Here is a 17,938-nt window from a genome sequence, read left to right on the forward strand (position 1 = left end):
TCTAAAAGGTGAGCAGAGCGGGGCAATAAAGTCAGGTTGAGGGTAAAAAAGCCACGACGAGATTTTGCGTCCATAAAGCGAGTTTGTCCCCGAACAGCGCAGCTGGTTGAGCCAACACCCCACTGTTCGGTGAACTGCGATTTAACTTCCTTGTGGTAGTTTCAGAGTGCCGGCCTCTCGGTTTTGAGGGGAAGGCGGAGACCCAGTTGTTTTCCCAGGAAGCACTTCTTGAAGTGCACAGGAATGGGGAGACGGGAAGGCCAGGTGACCGGCGTTTCATTCCTTGCTTCTCTTTCTCCTAGCCTTCTCTCCGCGTAGACTTTTCTCTCCGCCTTTCCCTGTGCAAATTTGACGTCGGTCTCCTGGATACCAGACAGCCAATAGCCTGGTTGCTAAGGAGAAGGGTGGCCAATCAGGCGTCGTTGCTACCCGTGAGTAATATTTTTAGCCGGAGAGGGACTCGCGGTTCCATTCCCAGTGTAACTTCGTGTATTTCTCTGCTGCAGGTTGTGAAAAGAGAGCTTGCCCGCCCCCTTTGAGGCCCTCTCTTTCCCCAGTCCCTCTGTACTCGCCCAGATTTCAACTGAAAATTATCTTAAACGCAAAACACAAGGCACCGTGTTTATTATGTGTATTTACGTTAAGGTAGGCACTAGAAATACACGCATGCGTATATATACACATATACGTACACAATTTGGCGTGGAGGCCTGGATTGGGACATTCGGAATAAAATGTGGTTCTTCTTAGTCGCAAGCCACCCCCACATCCGAGTTGCTGCCGGGTCGCACGGGGAGGTCTGATGTGGGATGCGGAGGCAGTTAAACTGTCACCTAGGCGGGAGGTGTGGCCAGGTGGTCTCCCTTCCCCACCCCCAGCCTGGCACGGCAACTTTGGGTTCTGCAGTTGCCCCTCTGTGAATGGCAGTTGGCCTAGGCCCTTGAGGTGATTAATATTCAATCAGTACAAGAGTCCCTCTCATAGTTCCCCTGTTCTGGACTCTCCTGTGTGCACTGGAGGCCGATACTTGTTAGCTCGTCAACGAGTGGGCTTTTCCTTGGCCACAATCCCACATTCTTTGTCCATTCTCCCCTCCCTCTCGGCGTCTTGGGCTCTTCTCCCTGTTCACCTCGCTGCTACGCCCCCAGCTTCGCTCCCCTCCCCCCTTCTCCACAGTTCTCCGCCTAGACCTAGAGTTGGCCGCCCCAAACCACTTCTGTCGTCCTCTCTGGCATGTCTCTCCCCCAATCCCTTTCCAAATTTTCTCTTAATCCTGCCCACAGTGTCTGGAAGATCATCGGTTCATTGGCCACCCTGGAGACCAAGAGGTGTGGCCTTGCCCACCCGGCCCTCCGCGGCCTGTCAGGACTTGGGCAGGCGGGACTTGACCAATGGCGTCCGGAGGCAGGGCAGGGGCGGAGCCAGCGGCCTGGGTCCAGGGTACCGGGTGGGAAGGCGGGGAATGGTGACGCTACCCGGAGCTGTGTGACGTGGGGCGCGCGCGCGCATCCCTACGGGAGGGGATGGGGGTGGGGAAGAGAATATAAAACGAGAGGCGGGGCGCGCGCCGCAGCAGAAAGAGTGAAGCTCTGGCCCGGCGCGGAGTGGGCGCTCTACGGGGACACTGGACCGGGCACCCTGGGCCGGGCACCGGGTTGTGTGGAGAAGTGAGCGGGCTCGCCTGACCCCCGTCCTTGCCACTCCGAGCCAGAAGGGGCGAATTCCTGAGGCCCGGGTCCTCCGCAGCCTCCTCCCGGCGGCGTCGGCGTGCAGTCTGCCCGGCCAGCTCGTCGCCGCCGACCCTTCCTTGCCCCCGCCCCGCCTCCCCTTCTCCGCCCAGCGGCCGGGTCTGTGGTGGAAGCAGCCCGTAAGTATCTAGGGGCGGCGGGCGGGGTTAAGAGGAGGAGGGGCTGCAGCGGCTTCGAGCCCCGGGCCCTCGGGGCTTGGGATGGCGGCGTCGCGGCTCGGGCGCGGTGGGGACCGGCTCCCGACACTCGGTCGGAGGCGGCTCCGAGGGTCTCCGGCGCGCCCCGGAGGCGGGGCTGGCCGGCGAGTCGGGCTCGGCAGGGCCAGGTCACCGGGGAAGGGCTGTCCAGGGCGAGCTAAAGGGAATCGGGGGTTGGGGCGCCCGGGAGGAGCGGCGAGCTCGAGGGGAATGCTGGAGTCCGCGGGGCCGCCGGGCCTGAAAATGGTGCGGAGGAGCTGGTGCTCCCCGGACTCTGGCTGGGTCCCAGGAACCTCGGAGTGGGGGGCAGGGAGCGGCGGGTCGGGTTACGGCGGGGGGAGGGGAGCGGCTGACCTGGTGCGACCGGCGCCGCGACCCGCCGGGTGTCCAGCCCCCGGCCCCGAGTGGTCCCTTTTCCATTTCTCGTGGCTTTCCTCCACCTCCTCCTCTTACTGCTGCTGCTGTAGCGCTTGGCTCCGAAGGCTGTGAGCAGAAATCTAATGAGACCCAACTGGCTGTTTATGTAATTCTTCATGCTCCCGTCTTTAAGGCGTTGCTTTGAAACTACCTTTCACCGAGCCTGAATTTCGCTCGACTGCACCTTCACGCAATTTGGCTTAATCAGCTTGCCTTTGCCAGCACACGAGCTTGGGAAGTGTTTGTAGTTTGGGGGCAGCCTGGGATTCTTTTCCCTTTATCACCAAGAGTATGGAAAATGAAACAGATGGGTTAATACCAACTTGATTTTTTTTAATGTCCTTTTAAATCAACCTAAGTGTACAGATAGATCCCTTTTGCAAATATCTTGTTTGCCCTTGATCTTTTCTTATCCCCACCCAGTGCTGATCCAGCAAACGTTTAAAGGTCGACCTTATCGTACATGCCTCTTCGGCTGTTCTCTTATCGTGAGAGAGGGAGTTGGTTTTGAAAATCAGAATAAAACTCAGAAACCCTACCCTTTAAACAGAATAATCAATAGAGTTCGAAGTTAGTTGTTTCTTTTCTTATACTTGATGCACAAGAAGTATTTTCAGATTTAGAAAAATACACATTAAATAGTATAGAGAAGAGGTTGTATCATGTACTTTGAAATTTTTCCTTGCATCTCACATTTTGGGATTGTTTGATAATAAAGCAGATTTAAGAAGTATATGTCCAGGATTAACTGAAATACAGAATTCATTTCTAAACTAGTGAATAGGAGTATGACCAACGTTTAAAACAAGCATATACAGGTGTGCTTAGTATGGTTTCCAATAAATATTCTTTTGAGAACTGCAAGAAGAAAAAGAATATGCTGTATATTCTGAAAGTGTTTTTCCTCTTAGAACTCTATTCAGAAACAAAGTAAATAATAGGGTTTTGTTTTGCACATTTTAAACTGTAGATCTTGTTTTCCCAAGATTTTGGTCTTCAGTAGACAATTTTCTATTGGTAAGTTCGTACATTTTGTGTTGATTAGATTTTTCAGACTTTCTAGCTTATTAGACTTTTTCAAAACTGAAATTACTCTGGGGGTAAAAAAGGGTTGTGGAACTTAACGTTTATCTTACGTGGACATGTTTTCTTTTGTTTTCTATGTTTTCTTTAAGGAACAAGACTGCTTGAGGTGAAGGATATCTACTAATACCAGCACTTTGAATGAAAATTTGTTTCTCTGCCACAAACTGAACTTTTTTGTGTGTGTCAAGGGGGGAGTTGAAACACAAACCTAATTTTGTGGCATAGCAGCTATGCAGCTTGAAATCCAAGTAGCACTAAATTTTATTATTTCATATCTGTATAATAAGCTTCCCAGAAGACGTGTCAACATTTTTGGTGAAGAGCTTGAAAGACTTCTTAAGAAGAAATATGAAGGACACTGGTATCCTGAAAAGCCATACAAAGGATCAGGGTTTAGATGTATACACATAGGGGAGAAAGTGGACCCAGTGATTGAACAAGCATCCAAAGAGAGTGGTTTGGACATTGATGATGTGCGTGGCAATCTGCCACAGGATCTTAGTGTTTGGATCGACCCGTTTGAGGTTTCCTACCAAATTGGTGAAAAGGGACCAGTGAAGGTGCTTTATGTGGATGATAATAATGAAAATGGATGCGAGTTGGATAAGGAGATCAAAAACAGCTTTAACCCAGAGGCCCAGGTTTTTATGCCCATAAGTGACCCAGCCTCATCAGTGTCCAGCTCCCCATCGCCTCCGTTTGGTCACTCTGCTGCTGTAAGCCCTACCTTCATGCCCCGGTCCACTCAGCCTTTAACCTTTACTACTGCCACTTTCGCTGCCACCAAGTTTGGCTCTACCAAAATGAAGAACAGTGGCCGCAGCAACAAGGTTGCACGTACTTCTCCTATTAACCTCGGCCTGAATGTGAATGACCTCTTGAAGCAGAAAGCCATCTCTTCCTCAGTGCACTCTCTGTATGGGCTTGGCCTGGGTAACCAGCAGCAGCCGCAGCAACAGCAGCAGCCATCCCAGCCACCACCACCACCACAGCAGCAGCAACAGCAGAAAACCTCTGCTCTTTCTCCTAATGCCAAGGAATTTATTTTTCCTAATATGCAGGGTCAAGGTAGTAGTACCAGTGGAATGTTCCCAGGTGACAGCCCCCTTAACCTCAGTCCTCTCCAGTACAGTAATGCCTTTGATGTATTTGCGGCCTATGGAGGCCTCAACGAGAAGTCTTTTGTAGATGGCTTGAATTTTAGCTTAAATAACATGCAGTATTCTAACCAGCAATTCCAGCCTGTTATGGCTAACTAAAAAAAAAAATGTACAAGTTAAAATGGTTGGGCCCAAGGGGGATTTTTTTTTTTAATAACCTCCTTGAGTTTTTTTTTTTTTTTAAAGCTTATAGTAAGGATACATTCAAGCTTGGTTACAAAAATAAAACATGCATCATTTTTCATTGCCAACCAAGCACAAAGTTATTTTATACTGACTGTATATTTTAAAGTATACTCTCAGATATGGCCTCTTACAGTATTTAAGATATAGCAAGGACATGGCTGATTTTTTTTATTATAAAAAATTGGCACTAATAAGTGGGTTTATTGGTCTTTTCTAATTGTATAATTTAATTTAGTACAAAGTTTGTAAAATATCAGAGGATATATATATTGTTTCTACGACATGGTATTGCATTTATATCTTTTTACTACAGTGATCTGTGACAGCAGCTTCATGTTGTATTTTTTTTACTGAAATTGTAAAATATCCATCTCAAAGACATCACCTATTCTAAAAATTGTGTACAGGATACTCCTTTAGTGGTGGAATTAAAATGTACGAATATTTGCTTTTTCAAAAAAAAGTATTTTCTGTTAAAGGTTTAAAAATTTTTGCTATATATTATGGAAGAAAATGTAATCGTAAATATTAATTTTGTACCTATATTGTGCAATACTTGAAAAAATGGTATAAAAGTATTTTGAGTCAGTGTCTTATATGTTAAGAGGGACTGAAATAGTTTATATTAAGTTTGTATTAAAATTCTTTAAAATTAAAACCATTTATTGTGGTCTTTGTTTTTAAGTCTTTGCCAAAGATCTAATTCTGGAATTATGTTGTAAATGCTGATACAGCAGAAAGATCTGACTCATTGAATCACAAAGTTATAATGGAAAGCAGTTGCTCTACTAGGGCACAGATAGTAGCTTACCATATAAAAAGTTGTGCTTAACCTGAGCAACACTTGGGACAGCTTTGTTTTTAGCAACTAACTGTTCAGCCCACAGGTCTCCCTGCAACAAGGGTGGTATGCTTAAGGCAAGTTAACCTTATTAAAATTGTGTCACACTAACATCTAAGATGGAGTCAGATGATAAAATGAAATTCTCTAATGTAAACTGAGAGAATTTATTTGAAATGTATATGGAGAAAGAAATCATTGGGTCAATTTTCTTTTTCGGCATGGGAGATGAATAGCTCAGAAAACTTGCTTGACAAAGCAGCTCACCTGACTACTTAAAGATGATTTAGTTCTGTTTTTACTGATCCTTACACTTAGAGACTAGTCATTGTAACTGGAGAATTTATGATTAACATCTATTAAAAATTGGACAGGTTGTCAGTATTTCTGTGCATTTTCCTATCAAAGTTTACACACAGGTTTTGGGTTGGTTTTTTCCTGGTTTGGTACTTCAAAGATTAGTCATAATGTGTCAAATTGTAGTGGCTCCTTAAGGAGGGAGGTTTTGTGTTTTTTTTTAGCCCATGAGTTGCAAGGGTGAGACACATTGTTAAAGTAAAATAATGAGTCATTTCACTGTTTGAATGTCCATTGATACAGTGTTGACATTAGAAAATTGTCTTGAATTGGAATAACTTTCTCTGCTTTTTCAGTGAGAAACCAGACTGAGCGACTTCATTTTCACTTTTCTCTTTCATGCATTGGAGAAGGAAATGGCAACCCACTCCAGTATTCTTGCCTGGAGAATCCCAGGGACGGGGAGCCTCGTGGGCTGCCGTCTGTGGGGTCGTACAGAGTCGGACACGACTGAAACGACTTAGCAGCAGCAGCACTGTCCAGGTTACTTGTGAAATAAATTTGGTCTCAAATGAGTTTTTTTAGACACCAGTCTACAGAAGCCTTTTGTCTGTTACCCTTGTAATTTAGAGGAATAAAAAGTTTTAAGGAAACAAGCCCTGAAAACAACAGAGCTAAGCTGTTCTGTCAGCTCTATGGTGAGGCCTTTGTCCATTAGTGGACAGAATGAGGTTATGAAGAAGTATTGAGATGGTGACTGGAAATGGGAGAGATTTTTCTTTGTATGCTATCAATTATGTGCTTTTGTGAGTTTGAAAAGCTGTAAAAGAATGATCAGAGTAACAGTTTTAAATACTAGTTTCTGCTAGAAGCTTTTGGGTAAAGTTATAGGCTTAACTTGGAAGAAAACTGGTCTTTTTATAAATGAAGAAAGGCTCAAGTTAACTTTTTCTAAAAGCAACTGGCCAGTAGACACAAAATAGAGTTTGTAACAATCAAGAACACTAATATACATATTCAGGGCTCCTTCCCTGGTAGTTCAGATGGTAAGGAATCTGCTTGCAATGCAGGAGACGAGGGTTTGATCCCTGGGCAACCCACTCCAGTATTCCTGCCTGAAGAATTCCATGGACAGAGGAGCCTGGTCGGCTATAGTTCATGGGGTCACAAAGTCAGATGCAACTAACACACACACAATACTTATGTATTCATATTGTAAATAATTGAACTTAATGTATGACTGTCTTTTAGATCTTAGGTATGCATGTACTGACAAACAATCTGAGGGAAATTTCAGATTGGTGCGTACATTGGCTTGGTGCTGAAAATGTTAACTCAATTTTATCATGATTGGGTTCAAGAAAAAAAAAATTAGTTGATTTGAAATTGATTTGAGCTTGGTATCCTTGAAGTCTTTTCTTTTTTTTTTTTTAAGAATGAACAAAGGCTCTCTGTTTTCATGCCCTTTTTGTCCATGAGGAATGGAAATTTTTAAAGGTGCTTTTGTTTAGCACAACTTAGAAAACCTTAGAAAAGTTTACATCTTAGTCTTTTTTCCCCCACTGCCATCACACTTTTTGACCTTATGTGTGGAGACTTATAGCTGACAGTTAATTATATTAATAGATTTTTCCCTTTTTTTGGGGGGGGGTGGGGAGGGTGGCTCTTCAATAAGTATACTGTGGCAGCCTCTGAATAGCCCTATCTTGGTGTCTAAAATGCTGCTTTACGAAGTACATAGATCACTGATGAGTGAAGATGATGATTCCAAAAAGTAGTTCTCTGATTTTAGAATATTCCTTTATTGTCCATTTTCTAAAATCAGGTGTATTGTTAAATCTCCTTTGGATAACTTTAACCTGTCTTAGATGGCAAAATGAAGCCTTCAGTCGAAATGCCTCCTTAAGGATAATAATCTTGGACTTGGCCTGGTGGTATAGTAGATAAGAATCTGCCTGCTAATGCAGGGAACACAGGTTCGATCCCTGGTTGGGGAAGATGCCACATGCCAAGGAGCAACTAAGCCTGTACACCACAGCTACTGAAGCCCATGAGCCTAGACCCCGTGCTTTGCAGCAAGAAGAACCACCACAATGAGGAGCCCATGAATCAAAACTGCAGAGAAGCCCTTGCTCGCTGTAGCTAGAGAAAGCCCTCGCACATCATCGAAGACTTAGCGCGCACACACACACAAAGATAATAATCTTTGTTTACTGTAATTAATGTCTTAACTTGTGAAGGTGAAACTAAAAGGTATCCTGAGTTTAAAATGTTTTTCTAATGTGTATCAGTGTTATTCGCCTATGTTACTCATATTATAATTGACTTAATCTAACAAATGTCCAGAACTTAGGTTATTTTTAAATGTCAATATAATGCACAGAGAAAATGAAGTATAGTTGAGCTTTGAACAGCATGGGGTTAGAAGCAGCAACCACCCTCCACTCAGCTGAAAATCCATAGTCAGTCCTTCCAAGTTCTACACTGAGGATTCAACCAGCTGCAGACCATGTAGTATTATATTTGCTACTGGAAAAAAAAAAAATCCCCATATAAGTGGACCCACACAGTTCAAGCCCATACTGTTCAAGGATAAACTGTACCTCTTTTTGCATGTACTTAAGCTAATGAAGTAAAACGCCGGTTGGAGACCTTCCTACACAAACAATGTAGCATAGACATTCATGCCTGCTCAGTATGTGTGCCCAGTTGCTCAACCATGTCTGACTGTTTGCGACCCCATGGACTGCCAGGCTCCTCTGTCCATGGAATGTTCCAGGCAAGAATACTGGAGTGGGTTGCCATTTCCTACTCCATCACCATTTCCTACTCCACAGGATCTTCTCGAGCCAAGGATCGAACCTGCGTCTCCTACACTGGCAGGCGGATTCTTTACCACCGAGCTGCCTGGGAAGTCCTGGGATAGGCACAGCACATCAAATATATTTCATTGCCTGACTAGAATATATAAACCTGTCGGGAGGATGAAAATACTCTAGGGCAAGATCAGATAAGGAAAAAGTCTGACAAGGACGTAAAATTACCGTTGCTTAATAAAACCCATTCTATTGTTCAGTATGCCAGTCAGCTGATGCTTAATCAGTTTGACCCGGGAGTTCACTTTAGATCAGAGTTCTTCAGTTTTTTTGTTATATTAAGAAAATATCTTCTTCTTTCCCTTGTTGTTGTTCAGTCTCTAACTCATGTCTGACCATCCTTGCAGCCCCATGAACTGCAGCACACCAGGCTTCTCTGTCCTTCACTGTCTCCCCGAGTTTGCTCAAACTCATGTCCTTTGAGTCAGTTGTGCCATCCCACCATCTCGTCCTCTGTCACCCCCTTCTCCTCTTAACCTCAGTCTTTCCCAGCACCAGGGTCTTTTCCATTAAATCAGCTCTTCACATCAGGTGGCCAAACTATTGGAGCTTCAGCTTCATCATCAGTCCTCCTAAAGAATATTCAGGTTGATTTCCTTTAGGATGGACTGGTTTGATCTCCTTGCAGTCTAAGGGACTCTCAAGCATCTTCTCCAGCACCACAGTTCAAAAGCATCAATTCTTGGACACGCGGCCTACTTTGTGGTCCAGCTCTCACATTCTTACATGACTACTAGAAAAACCATAGCTTTGACTATATGGACCTTTGCCGGCAAGGTGATGTCTCTGCTTTTTAATATGCTGTCTAGGTTTGTCATCATTTTTCTTCCAAGGAGCAAGCGTCTTTTAATTTTTTTCTTAATTATTTTTTATTTATGTATTTATTTTTTAGCCAGACCACATGGCTTGTGGGATCTCAGTTCCTCGACCAAGTGCGGAACTGGAACCCAGGACACTGCTTCAGAATCTTAACCGCTAGACCACCAGGGAACTCCCATAGGAAGATATCTTCATGCTTCAGTGACCTAGGACCAGGAATTCCCTGGCAGACAAGGGAATAAAGGACCCAGAACCAATGTGCATACAGAAAATTAATACATGGAAAATTAATACAACACATACTTTTTTAATGTTTTACAGGTAATGGACACATATATCACTTTCTGCTGCGCATGGTTCTAGCCCAGTTTACAGATGGGGGCTATGCCATGTGCTCAGTGTGTCCGACTCTTTGTGATGCTGTGGACTGCAGCCCGCCAGGCTCCTCTGTGCATGGGATTCTCCAGGCAAAAATACTGGAGTGGGTTGCCATGCCCTCCTCCAGGGGATCTTCCCAACTCAGGGCTCAAACCTGTGTCTCCTGCAGTGCAGGTGGGTTCTTTACCCACCAAGTCATCCAGGAAGACCAAAGGAGGGCTGAGGCACAGCTAATACTGCATGGCCAGTAAGTGGCAGACTTCGGATTCAGACTCAGGTAGTCTGTTCCAGAGCTCTTGCTCTTTAAGCTCTATGCTTTCTTCCCTCTCACCGGTTGCTATTCTGATTTGAAGTTACAGGAATAAGACCTCTTTTGATATATTAGCCATGTCACTTGTAGAATCTCTCTACAAGAATGTCAATGAGAAGAGGCTAGCGGAAGGCTCTTAGCCATACTCTGAAGTCATGATTATGTCTTGAAAGATATACTTAGGAAATCCAGCAGTCATAAACTATAATCCCAGGCTATCTGGCAATGTTTTTAGAAATCACTGTTATATCAATTCTATAATTTTGATTTTCTTAATTAAGTTGTGTTTACTTCTCTTATTTTGGAACCACTGGGTGATGATTCCTTCAAATTGAGTAAGGGCTGTATCACTTCTAAGTAAAATTGTGAACATTGGCCTCCTGTAGCTATTTTCACACACATTCCTTACCTGTGCTGTCGATAAACAACATAAGGAAAGACCAAGTAAGCTATCAAAATAGTCTTCAACAATATGTTTCTAGCACCCATGATTTAAGTTACTTTGAAAAACTATCTTAAGGCATACCTTTGTAGTATATGTGACTTCTATATGTATAGATGTTGTGATAACTAGTCTTTTTGCTTTATTTTTAAACATTAAGGAAACCAGATGACCTTGTTTTGAACTGATTCTGAAAGATTTTCTTTAAAAAGATCAATATATTTTGCTTTAAAATAAGAAAGGGGGCTTTCCCAGTGGCTCAGTGGTAAAGAATCCACCTGCCAGCGCAGGAGACACGGGTTTGATCCCTACTCCAGGAAGATCCCACATGCCGTGGAGCAACTAAGCCCATGTGTGACAACTACTGAGCCTGTGCCCTACAGCCTGGAAGCCACAACTGCTGAAGCCTGAACCCATGCTGTGCAGCAAGAGAAGCTGGCTCACTGCAGCTAGAAAATAACCCCCAATGGCCACAACTGGAGAAAAGCCCAGCACTGCCAAAAATAGATAAATTAAAATCATTTAAAATAAGAAGGGGTTACATTTTAGGAGGATAAGCTATTATGAAGGAACTTAGATTCCCTTTGTTGTTTTTCTGGGCGTATGTGTGTGTTTTGTTTCAGGCCATGCTCCGCAGCATGTGGGATCTTAGTTCCCTGACCAGGGATTGAAACCGTGCTCCGTGCACTGAGAGCACAGAGTCGTAACCACTGGGCCTCCAGGGAAGTCGCATATATTCCCTTTATTGTTGCTATTCATTTTGAACATGTTTAAACTGCACAATAAACAAAAGCCCACTTAAAAAATAGCTCAGAAGAGTTTCTGTAATTTCTATATGTATTAAATCTTGTTATACTAAATGCCTAGTCTTTTGACTTGGGGTTAAATTTAATTGGACCAAATATTGCTGAACCATTAGATGGGCTTATGGAGGTTTAGACTGGGCTACAAGTCTTGTCAGTAATGGTATTTGACTTGTGAATAGTGAAACCTCTACTGACCATTTCTCAGTGTTTGAGTTTTACGATTTCTGTTTAAGAAGACTTGCTTTATACATATAATCTATAAGTGAAGCTTTGAGATCATCTTATAATTAGGCACAGCTTAGGAAAAAGGACATTGGGAAGCAGCTCATGTCTGGAGGCAATCGGAAATTATGAGTCTATTTCCTTTCTTAAGCATATTAAGAAATTTGACTCAGATGGCTCAATTTCTTCATCTGCAAAGTAAGTACAGTGATATCAATACACTTCCCCAGAGAATTATAAGGAAATATTCACCTTCTATCAAAAATTGTAATGCATTCTTAGAAACCACGAGGTCCAGAATTTTATTCATATTTATTTATTGTGTTGCCTCTTGAAAGCAAGAATGTAAATTAAAACCATAACTGTCTTTATTCAACATTTTGTTGTCCAGTCTATTATTTGCATCAACAGAGAATTAAATGAAAATTCTACAGTAATATCCCCAAAGCTATTTTATCCATGTTTCCATAATAAATACCACTGAGTTTGTATTTCTAGTTTTGAGTCACTGATAGGGAAACCCGTGTCTCAGCGTTCTTTTTTATACAATCAGCAAGTTGATTTAAACCTAGTGTACAAGTTGGCATTCTTTTGGGAGCAGTCAAAAATGTTTGCTGAAGTGTCCACACTGTCGTGAAAAGTATTGAAATGGTTGTTCCTAAAGAGTACCGCTCAGGAACAGGAAGAGTTAAAATGTAGCTTTGAGGGTAGATGGGTCATGTGGATAATGTCTCTAGCTTTATTTTAGTGCAGGTAGAAAAGAAGAGGAGGTTTGCTTTACAGAAGGGAAAAACATTGAGGACTTGGAAGGAAAAACACATTCCTCATCTGGCATTATGAGTACTTTACTTCACTGATAAAATATGACCAGTGTGCAGAACAGAGAACAGGTGTAAAATATTTTTAGACAAATCTTGGCATATGCTGTAGGTCACACCCCTTCTGCCTATACACTCAAGTGTTTCAAAAATAATGTGGAAACGCCACATTCACAAAATAAGATATTGCTTTTATGGGGTTTTTTGTACAAAATGTTAAAGTCAAACATAAGCTTCTATCCCAGCCATCAGGTTGCAGCTATTTTTAAACACTAGCTCTCCACATGCCCTTTGACAGCTTTTGAGTCTCCTTTTCCTTCCTTAGTGCTGTTGAGAGAGCTGGGAGAATATGGTTCCATAGCCTCTTTTGGAGCATGAAAGCTAGGTTGTGATATTTCCCCAAACCAGATACTAATTCAAAACAATTTTGAACGTCCTTTGGCCTAGAAAGGTAAGACAAGTATGGACATGGCATTGTCTAGCTGGGTTTCTAGCAGGTGAGTATAAGTTGATGACTTCTGGATACTGATAGACAGGAATACCGATGCTCCTTCTATCAGTAAGGTTTAAGAAATGGAATCACAGGCCCCTGCAACTGTCCATTTTAGTCCAGAGTTCAGATGTTCTGTGACATGAATTCAGTAGTTCTAGGGACAATTCCTTTTTCTGTTTTGAACTAAATGCAAGTACTCCTTTCAGATGGCTTTTCCTGGCCACCTCTCCAACCAAACATGGATTCATTTCTAGTAAGGATGAAGGCTGGATGTTTGTTTGTTTTGTAATGAGTATGTCTGCTCTTTCTTCACTGGTTCTTCAGATCTGCCTACTGATCTCAGAGCTCTTTTTTACAAAAAAGAACAAGAACCTTCCTTGTTTTGTACACTACCTGCCATTCTTTTTTTTTTTTTTTTTTGCACCTTGCATGAACCCACACCCCCTCCAGTGGAAGTGTGGAGTCTTAACCACAGGGCTGCAAGGAAGCCCCAGTTCATTTTAAAGTTCTATACAGTTCTGTGACTGACTTTTGGCTAATTCGTTTCTATTTCCAGGAAACATGATGGGGATCCCTAAACCATTTCAATCCAATGCTTAAGACAGCTGCAATCCCTGGACAGCCTTTCTAGAAACTAAGGTGTCACCAGAGGCCATTTAACTAAAGACTGAGAAAACCCAATTTCCATAAGGATATAAAGGGTTTTGAACCCGGGGCTCCTGCATTGCAGGCAGATTCTTTACTGTCTGAGCTACATAAAGAGTTTTACCTGGAGAAATTTCATGTTTTTGAATCTTACAATAGATTGGAAAATATATTGGAAGAAAGGGAGAACCTTTTTTTTTTTTTTTTTTTGGAACTTAGGAAGAAATATTTTTTGGAAAGAAACTCTTATTTAGTTCAAAGAACTTTTGGGGTTCTGTATAAAGGAATAGAGAAATAAGACCTCATCTCCCCAGGAGCTTCTGCCAGAGGAGAAGAGTCCAACAGCAGATAGAAAAGGGTTACCAAATGTCCCTTCTATCTGCCCTTGCTTCAGGTGTGGGAAAGGTGAAAGGACAGTAAAACAGCCTGCGTGTGTGCAGCTGTGGCACTCCTCCTAAAGACCGTTTCCCTAGATGGATATTTTGCAGAAGTTTGGAGACCCAGGACCAGTCCCCTAGTCCAGGTACACCACACTCTCCTGACGATTACAAGTTTTCTTCCAGACTTTAACAATCAGTACGTAGCTGTACCAGTACTTTGCATGCTACCTCTTTGAATGATTTTGATATTATCAAAAGTCTTGTGGAACTGAAGTGATAACCAACCTCAGAAAGTCAATAATAATCATCAACATTTTATAGTATTTACTGTGTGCAGAATATTGCTCTAAGCAGTTGTACATTTTAGCTCACTAAATTTTCATAAGCCCCACTCCAGTACTCTTGCCTGGAGAATCCCATGGATGGAGGCGCCTGGTAGGCTGTAGTCCATGGGGTCGCAAAGAGTTGGACGCAACTGAGCGACTTCACTTTCACTTTTCACTTTCACGCATTGGAGAAGGAAATGGCAACCCACTCCAGTGTTCTTGTCTGGAGAATCCCAGGGATGGGGGAGCCTGGTGGGCTGCCGTCTGTGGGGTCGCACAGAGTCGGACACGACTGAAGCGACTTAGCAGCAGCAGCAGCAGCAGATTTCATAAGAAGCCTCAGAAGGTTATGCTATTTCCCTCATTTACGGAGGGAAGTGGAGTTTGTGACATAGTTACTGCCAGTAGAGTCAGGATTTGAACTGTGGGAGTCTATTTCCAAAAGTCCATGATCCTTAACCATTATACTATACTACTCCTTTGACCCCCATAGGAAGGCTTTGTGAAAGAACCACACTCGATTACATGGGAGACAGTATCTAAACTATACTTTGTGCCATTTCCCTCCCCAAACACCTGGCCTGGTCCTTTAAGTGGTCGTTTGCTCAGCAACCCTAAACTTGTGTTAATATTAGCCTTTGCCAGGAAAAGAAAATCTGCTGCAGAAATACAGCGGGGAGTGGGTTGTAAGAGTTTGCATGCCATGGGCTAGTTTTCAATATCCACATCCTGCTGCTGTCCGGGTGCTCAGATTCTCTTTGAGGCACTTCACATGCCTGAAGTCTTTGGCTCTGGGCTTTACTAGCCTTTACAATAGATAGCAAAAGGGTCAGGCTGACTTGACGGTCAGATTCCATTCAAGTCCTTAAATTGTATCAAAGTGAGGTAGCATTAAAAGAGCCCCTATGTTCACCCAGTCAACACATTTATCAAGCATCTACTGGGTTAGGAACTGGTGATACATATATAAGCCTGGAGAATCCCAGAGACAGAGGAGCCTGTTGGGCTGCCGTCTGTGGGGTCGCACAGAGTCAGACACGACTGAAGCGACTTAGCAGCAGCAGCAGCAAGGGCTTATACTCTAGCAAATAATAACACACACACCCAAATAACCATACACAGGAGAGTGTGGAGGTATGAAAAAAAATGGAGAGAGATGACATCCATCTGAGGGGTTCTAGCCTGGGGAGGAGTAATCAAGTTATGAAGAATGGGTCACCTGGGGAAGCATGGGTTCTCTCAAATTCCCAGCCCCAGTGGAGGAAAAATTTGGTCCTGGTTCTTTTGCTTTATCTGATATGTCCGTAGCGGGAGAATTTGTGCTAACTCTTAGGGAAAAGAGCTGAGGCATCTGAACTAGAAGGCTTGCTACCAGCCCCACGCTCCTAGGAAAAGCTGCTTTTAACTTTGGGTATTGTCTTTGTTTTTTTTCGTTGTTCCAAGCTTTGAACAGAAGTACTGTGAAAGAGAGGTGGTTTGGAATTTATTTATTTGTGAGACCCAGGGGTGAGATGGGGAGGTGACGGAAGAAGTCCAGGGTAGAAGTGGTGGTAGTGAGGAAAAGAAAGCGCAGGAAGGGAAACTATCCTAGTTTCAGCTTTAAATGCGTATTCTAAAAACCACGTCGGGCTAGAAGCTCCCTCTAGGGGTCACCTCATTTGTTTTCCCACCTTTAGAGACAAAATTTCTTGTTTTTTTGTAATTATCAGGGTTCAGAGCAGGTAGCGTCCTTCCAGAAGCTGGAGTGGGTAGAATGTGTGTGCTCACTGCACAAATCCAGACACCCCCAGCTCACTCCCGCTCGCTGTTCCCATCACCACATTGTACTCCTGGCCAAGGTAGCTTGTGTTTTCAGGGCTCAGCTGTTTCACTTTCCAGCTTGGCTTTTTGCTTGCTTATAATATCTTCCAGTTTGAGCATAAGTCATAGAAAGAGGCTTTGGTGAGGAAGCTTTATAATATCTAAGCACGAGATCAATAGCCGCAAATAAATTTTCCCCTGGGTCACTTTCCCTGAGCAATGCCTTTGCCGAGTCTCCCCTAAGTTCCCTTTATGGCTAAGCACTCTCTCATCCTCTGAAAATACCATACACGCTGGCCAAACCCCTTCACGTGCCGTGGGACTGTCCAGAGAACGTTACTGCTCTGTACGAAGTTTGGCTCTTGCTTTGGAACAGAAAACATCAGTCTCACCCCAACATCACCAGTAAGAAGATAGAGGTCTAGGCCCCACAGGTTTCCCTCCAGACTCCTTGGTAACTGTTAAGAGCTAAGTAATATTCTATAGGAGTGTAGGGACTTCATTAAGCCTCCAAATAAAATTACTCCTAGTAACCCTGTCACTAGGGTTAGACAACCTTAGGGTCCAGACTTCCAGCTGAATCCCAAACTCACCTTGGAATAGCTGTGCCCCGTGAATCTTTTTCAGCCTCGGATTTCCTATCTGAGAAAGCCTGCTTGTTACAGTTACTGTGAGGGCCACTAAAGGATACGAAGCATTGACTGTAATCCTCCTCCTCACAGGGAATGACCTGAATACTCTCGACTCTTCTGTGAGAGGGGCTTACATCCTCTCCTCTCTTAAATGTGACTTTTCATGAGAATTCCACACAGTGAAACTTCCTGGTGGATTAGCAGGGAGATGGGAGGAAGCGAAGGAGAAAACAAATGTACTCCACTGTTCTTGACTCTGTGGTGAAATATATTATACATGTGGTTAAATGCATGGGCTTTGGAGTCGCAGAAACTGACCTAAGCTTGGTTTCGTGCTTGGCCAGGGGCCTTCAGCAAATTACTCAATCTCTCTGAGCCTCAGTTTCGTCATCTCTGAAATGGATGACATACATACCACAGGGTTGTAAATATTTAATGAGATACTGTGTGTTGAGCACATACGAGGTACTGCAGGCTACTATTAATGGAAACTACTAACCCTGCTCTCACGGCATCTATGTGGTAAAGAGCAGGGGTACCTTCCAAGAGGCCTGAGGTGGGGATGGGTCACCACCTGTGTAAGACTCACTGAAGCTGCATTCTGCTCATCCACGAACACTGGCCTTTCCTCTTATTAGGGTCACAGGTGAAATAACTGGTTGTGATGATTGAGAAGATTGCTTTGAGTCTGAATTACTGGTTATACCAAGACTCTGAGGCTGTTTCCCCTTCTATTCTTTTGTTCTTTTTGGTGCAATGAGAAGGCGAGTGGTGCTTGAAATAAGGGATCAGTAAGAACTCAGCTCCATGCTTGAAGGTATTAGAGCTGGGAATGGTAGGGAGATGCTCTTAGGGCCTCCATGGAGGTCCCAGATGCTCCCCATCTCTACCCCATTGCTACACTTATCTCTCACTGCTTCCAGTACAGCTCAGGGTGTGTCTGTCTCTCTCCTCTCTTCTCTGGCTACCCTTGTCCTAGACTCTTTCTTTGTCAGCAAAGGAGACTGTATCTGTTCTTACTTTGCTGTCCAAGGGCAACTTTGGGGAGAGGGGCCTGTT

At 43.6% G+C, this 17,938-nt stretch overlaps 1 protein-coding gene across 1 annotated transcript; it reads left to right on the forward strand.

Moving 5' to 3' along the window:
- The first annotated feature begins 1,587 nt into the window (after positions 1–1,587).
- On the forward strand, positions 1,588–5,371 carry TOB1 (transducer of ERBB2, 1). Its single transcript, XM_052657415.1, has 2 exons — positions 1,588–1,867; positions 3,538–5,371. The coding sequence occupies exon 2, from the start codon at positions 3,679–3,681 to the stop codon at positions 4,705–4,707; it is 1,029 nt and encodes a 342-aa protein (XP_052513375.1). The 5' UTR covers positions 1,588–1,867; positions 3,538–3,678; the 3' UTR covers positions 4,708–5,371.
- The last annotated feature ends 12,567 nt before the right edge of the window (positions 5,372–17,938 follow it).

The sequence above is a fragment of the Budorcas taxicolor genome, chromosome 19 (genome assembly GCF_023091745.1).
Source record: "Budorcas taxicolor isolate Tak-1 chromosome 19, Takin1.1, whole genome shotgun sequence".
NCBI classification, from domain to species: Eukaryota; Metazoa; Chordata; class Mammalia; order Artiodactyla; family Bovidae; genus Budorcas; species Budorcas taxicolor.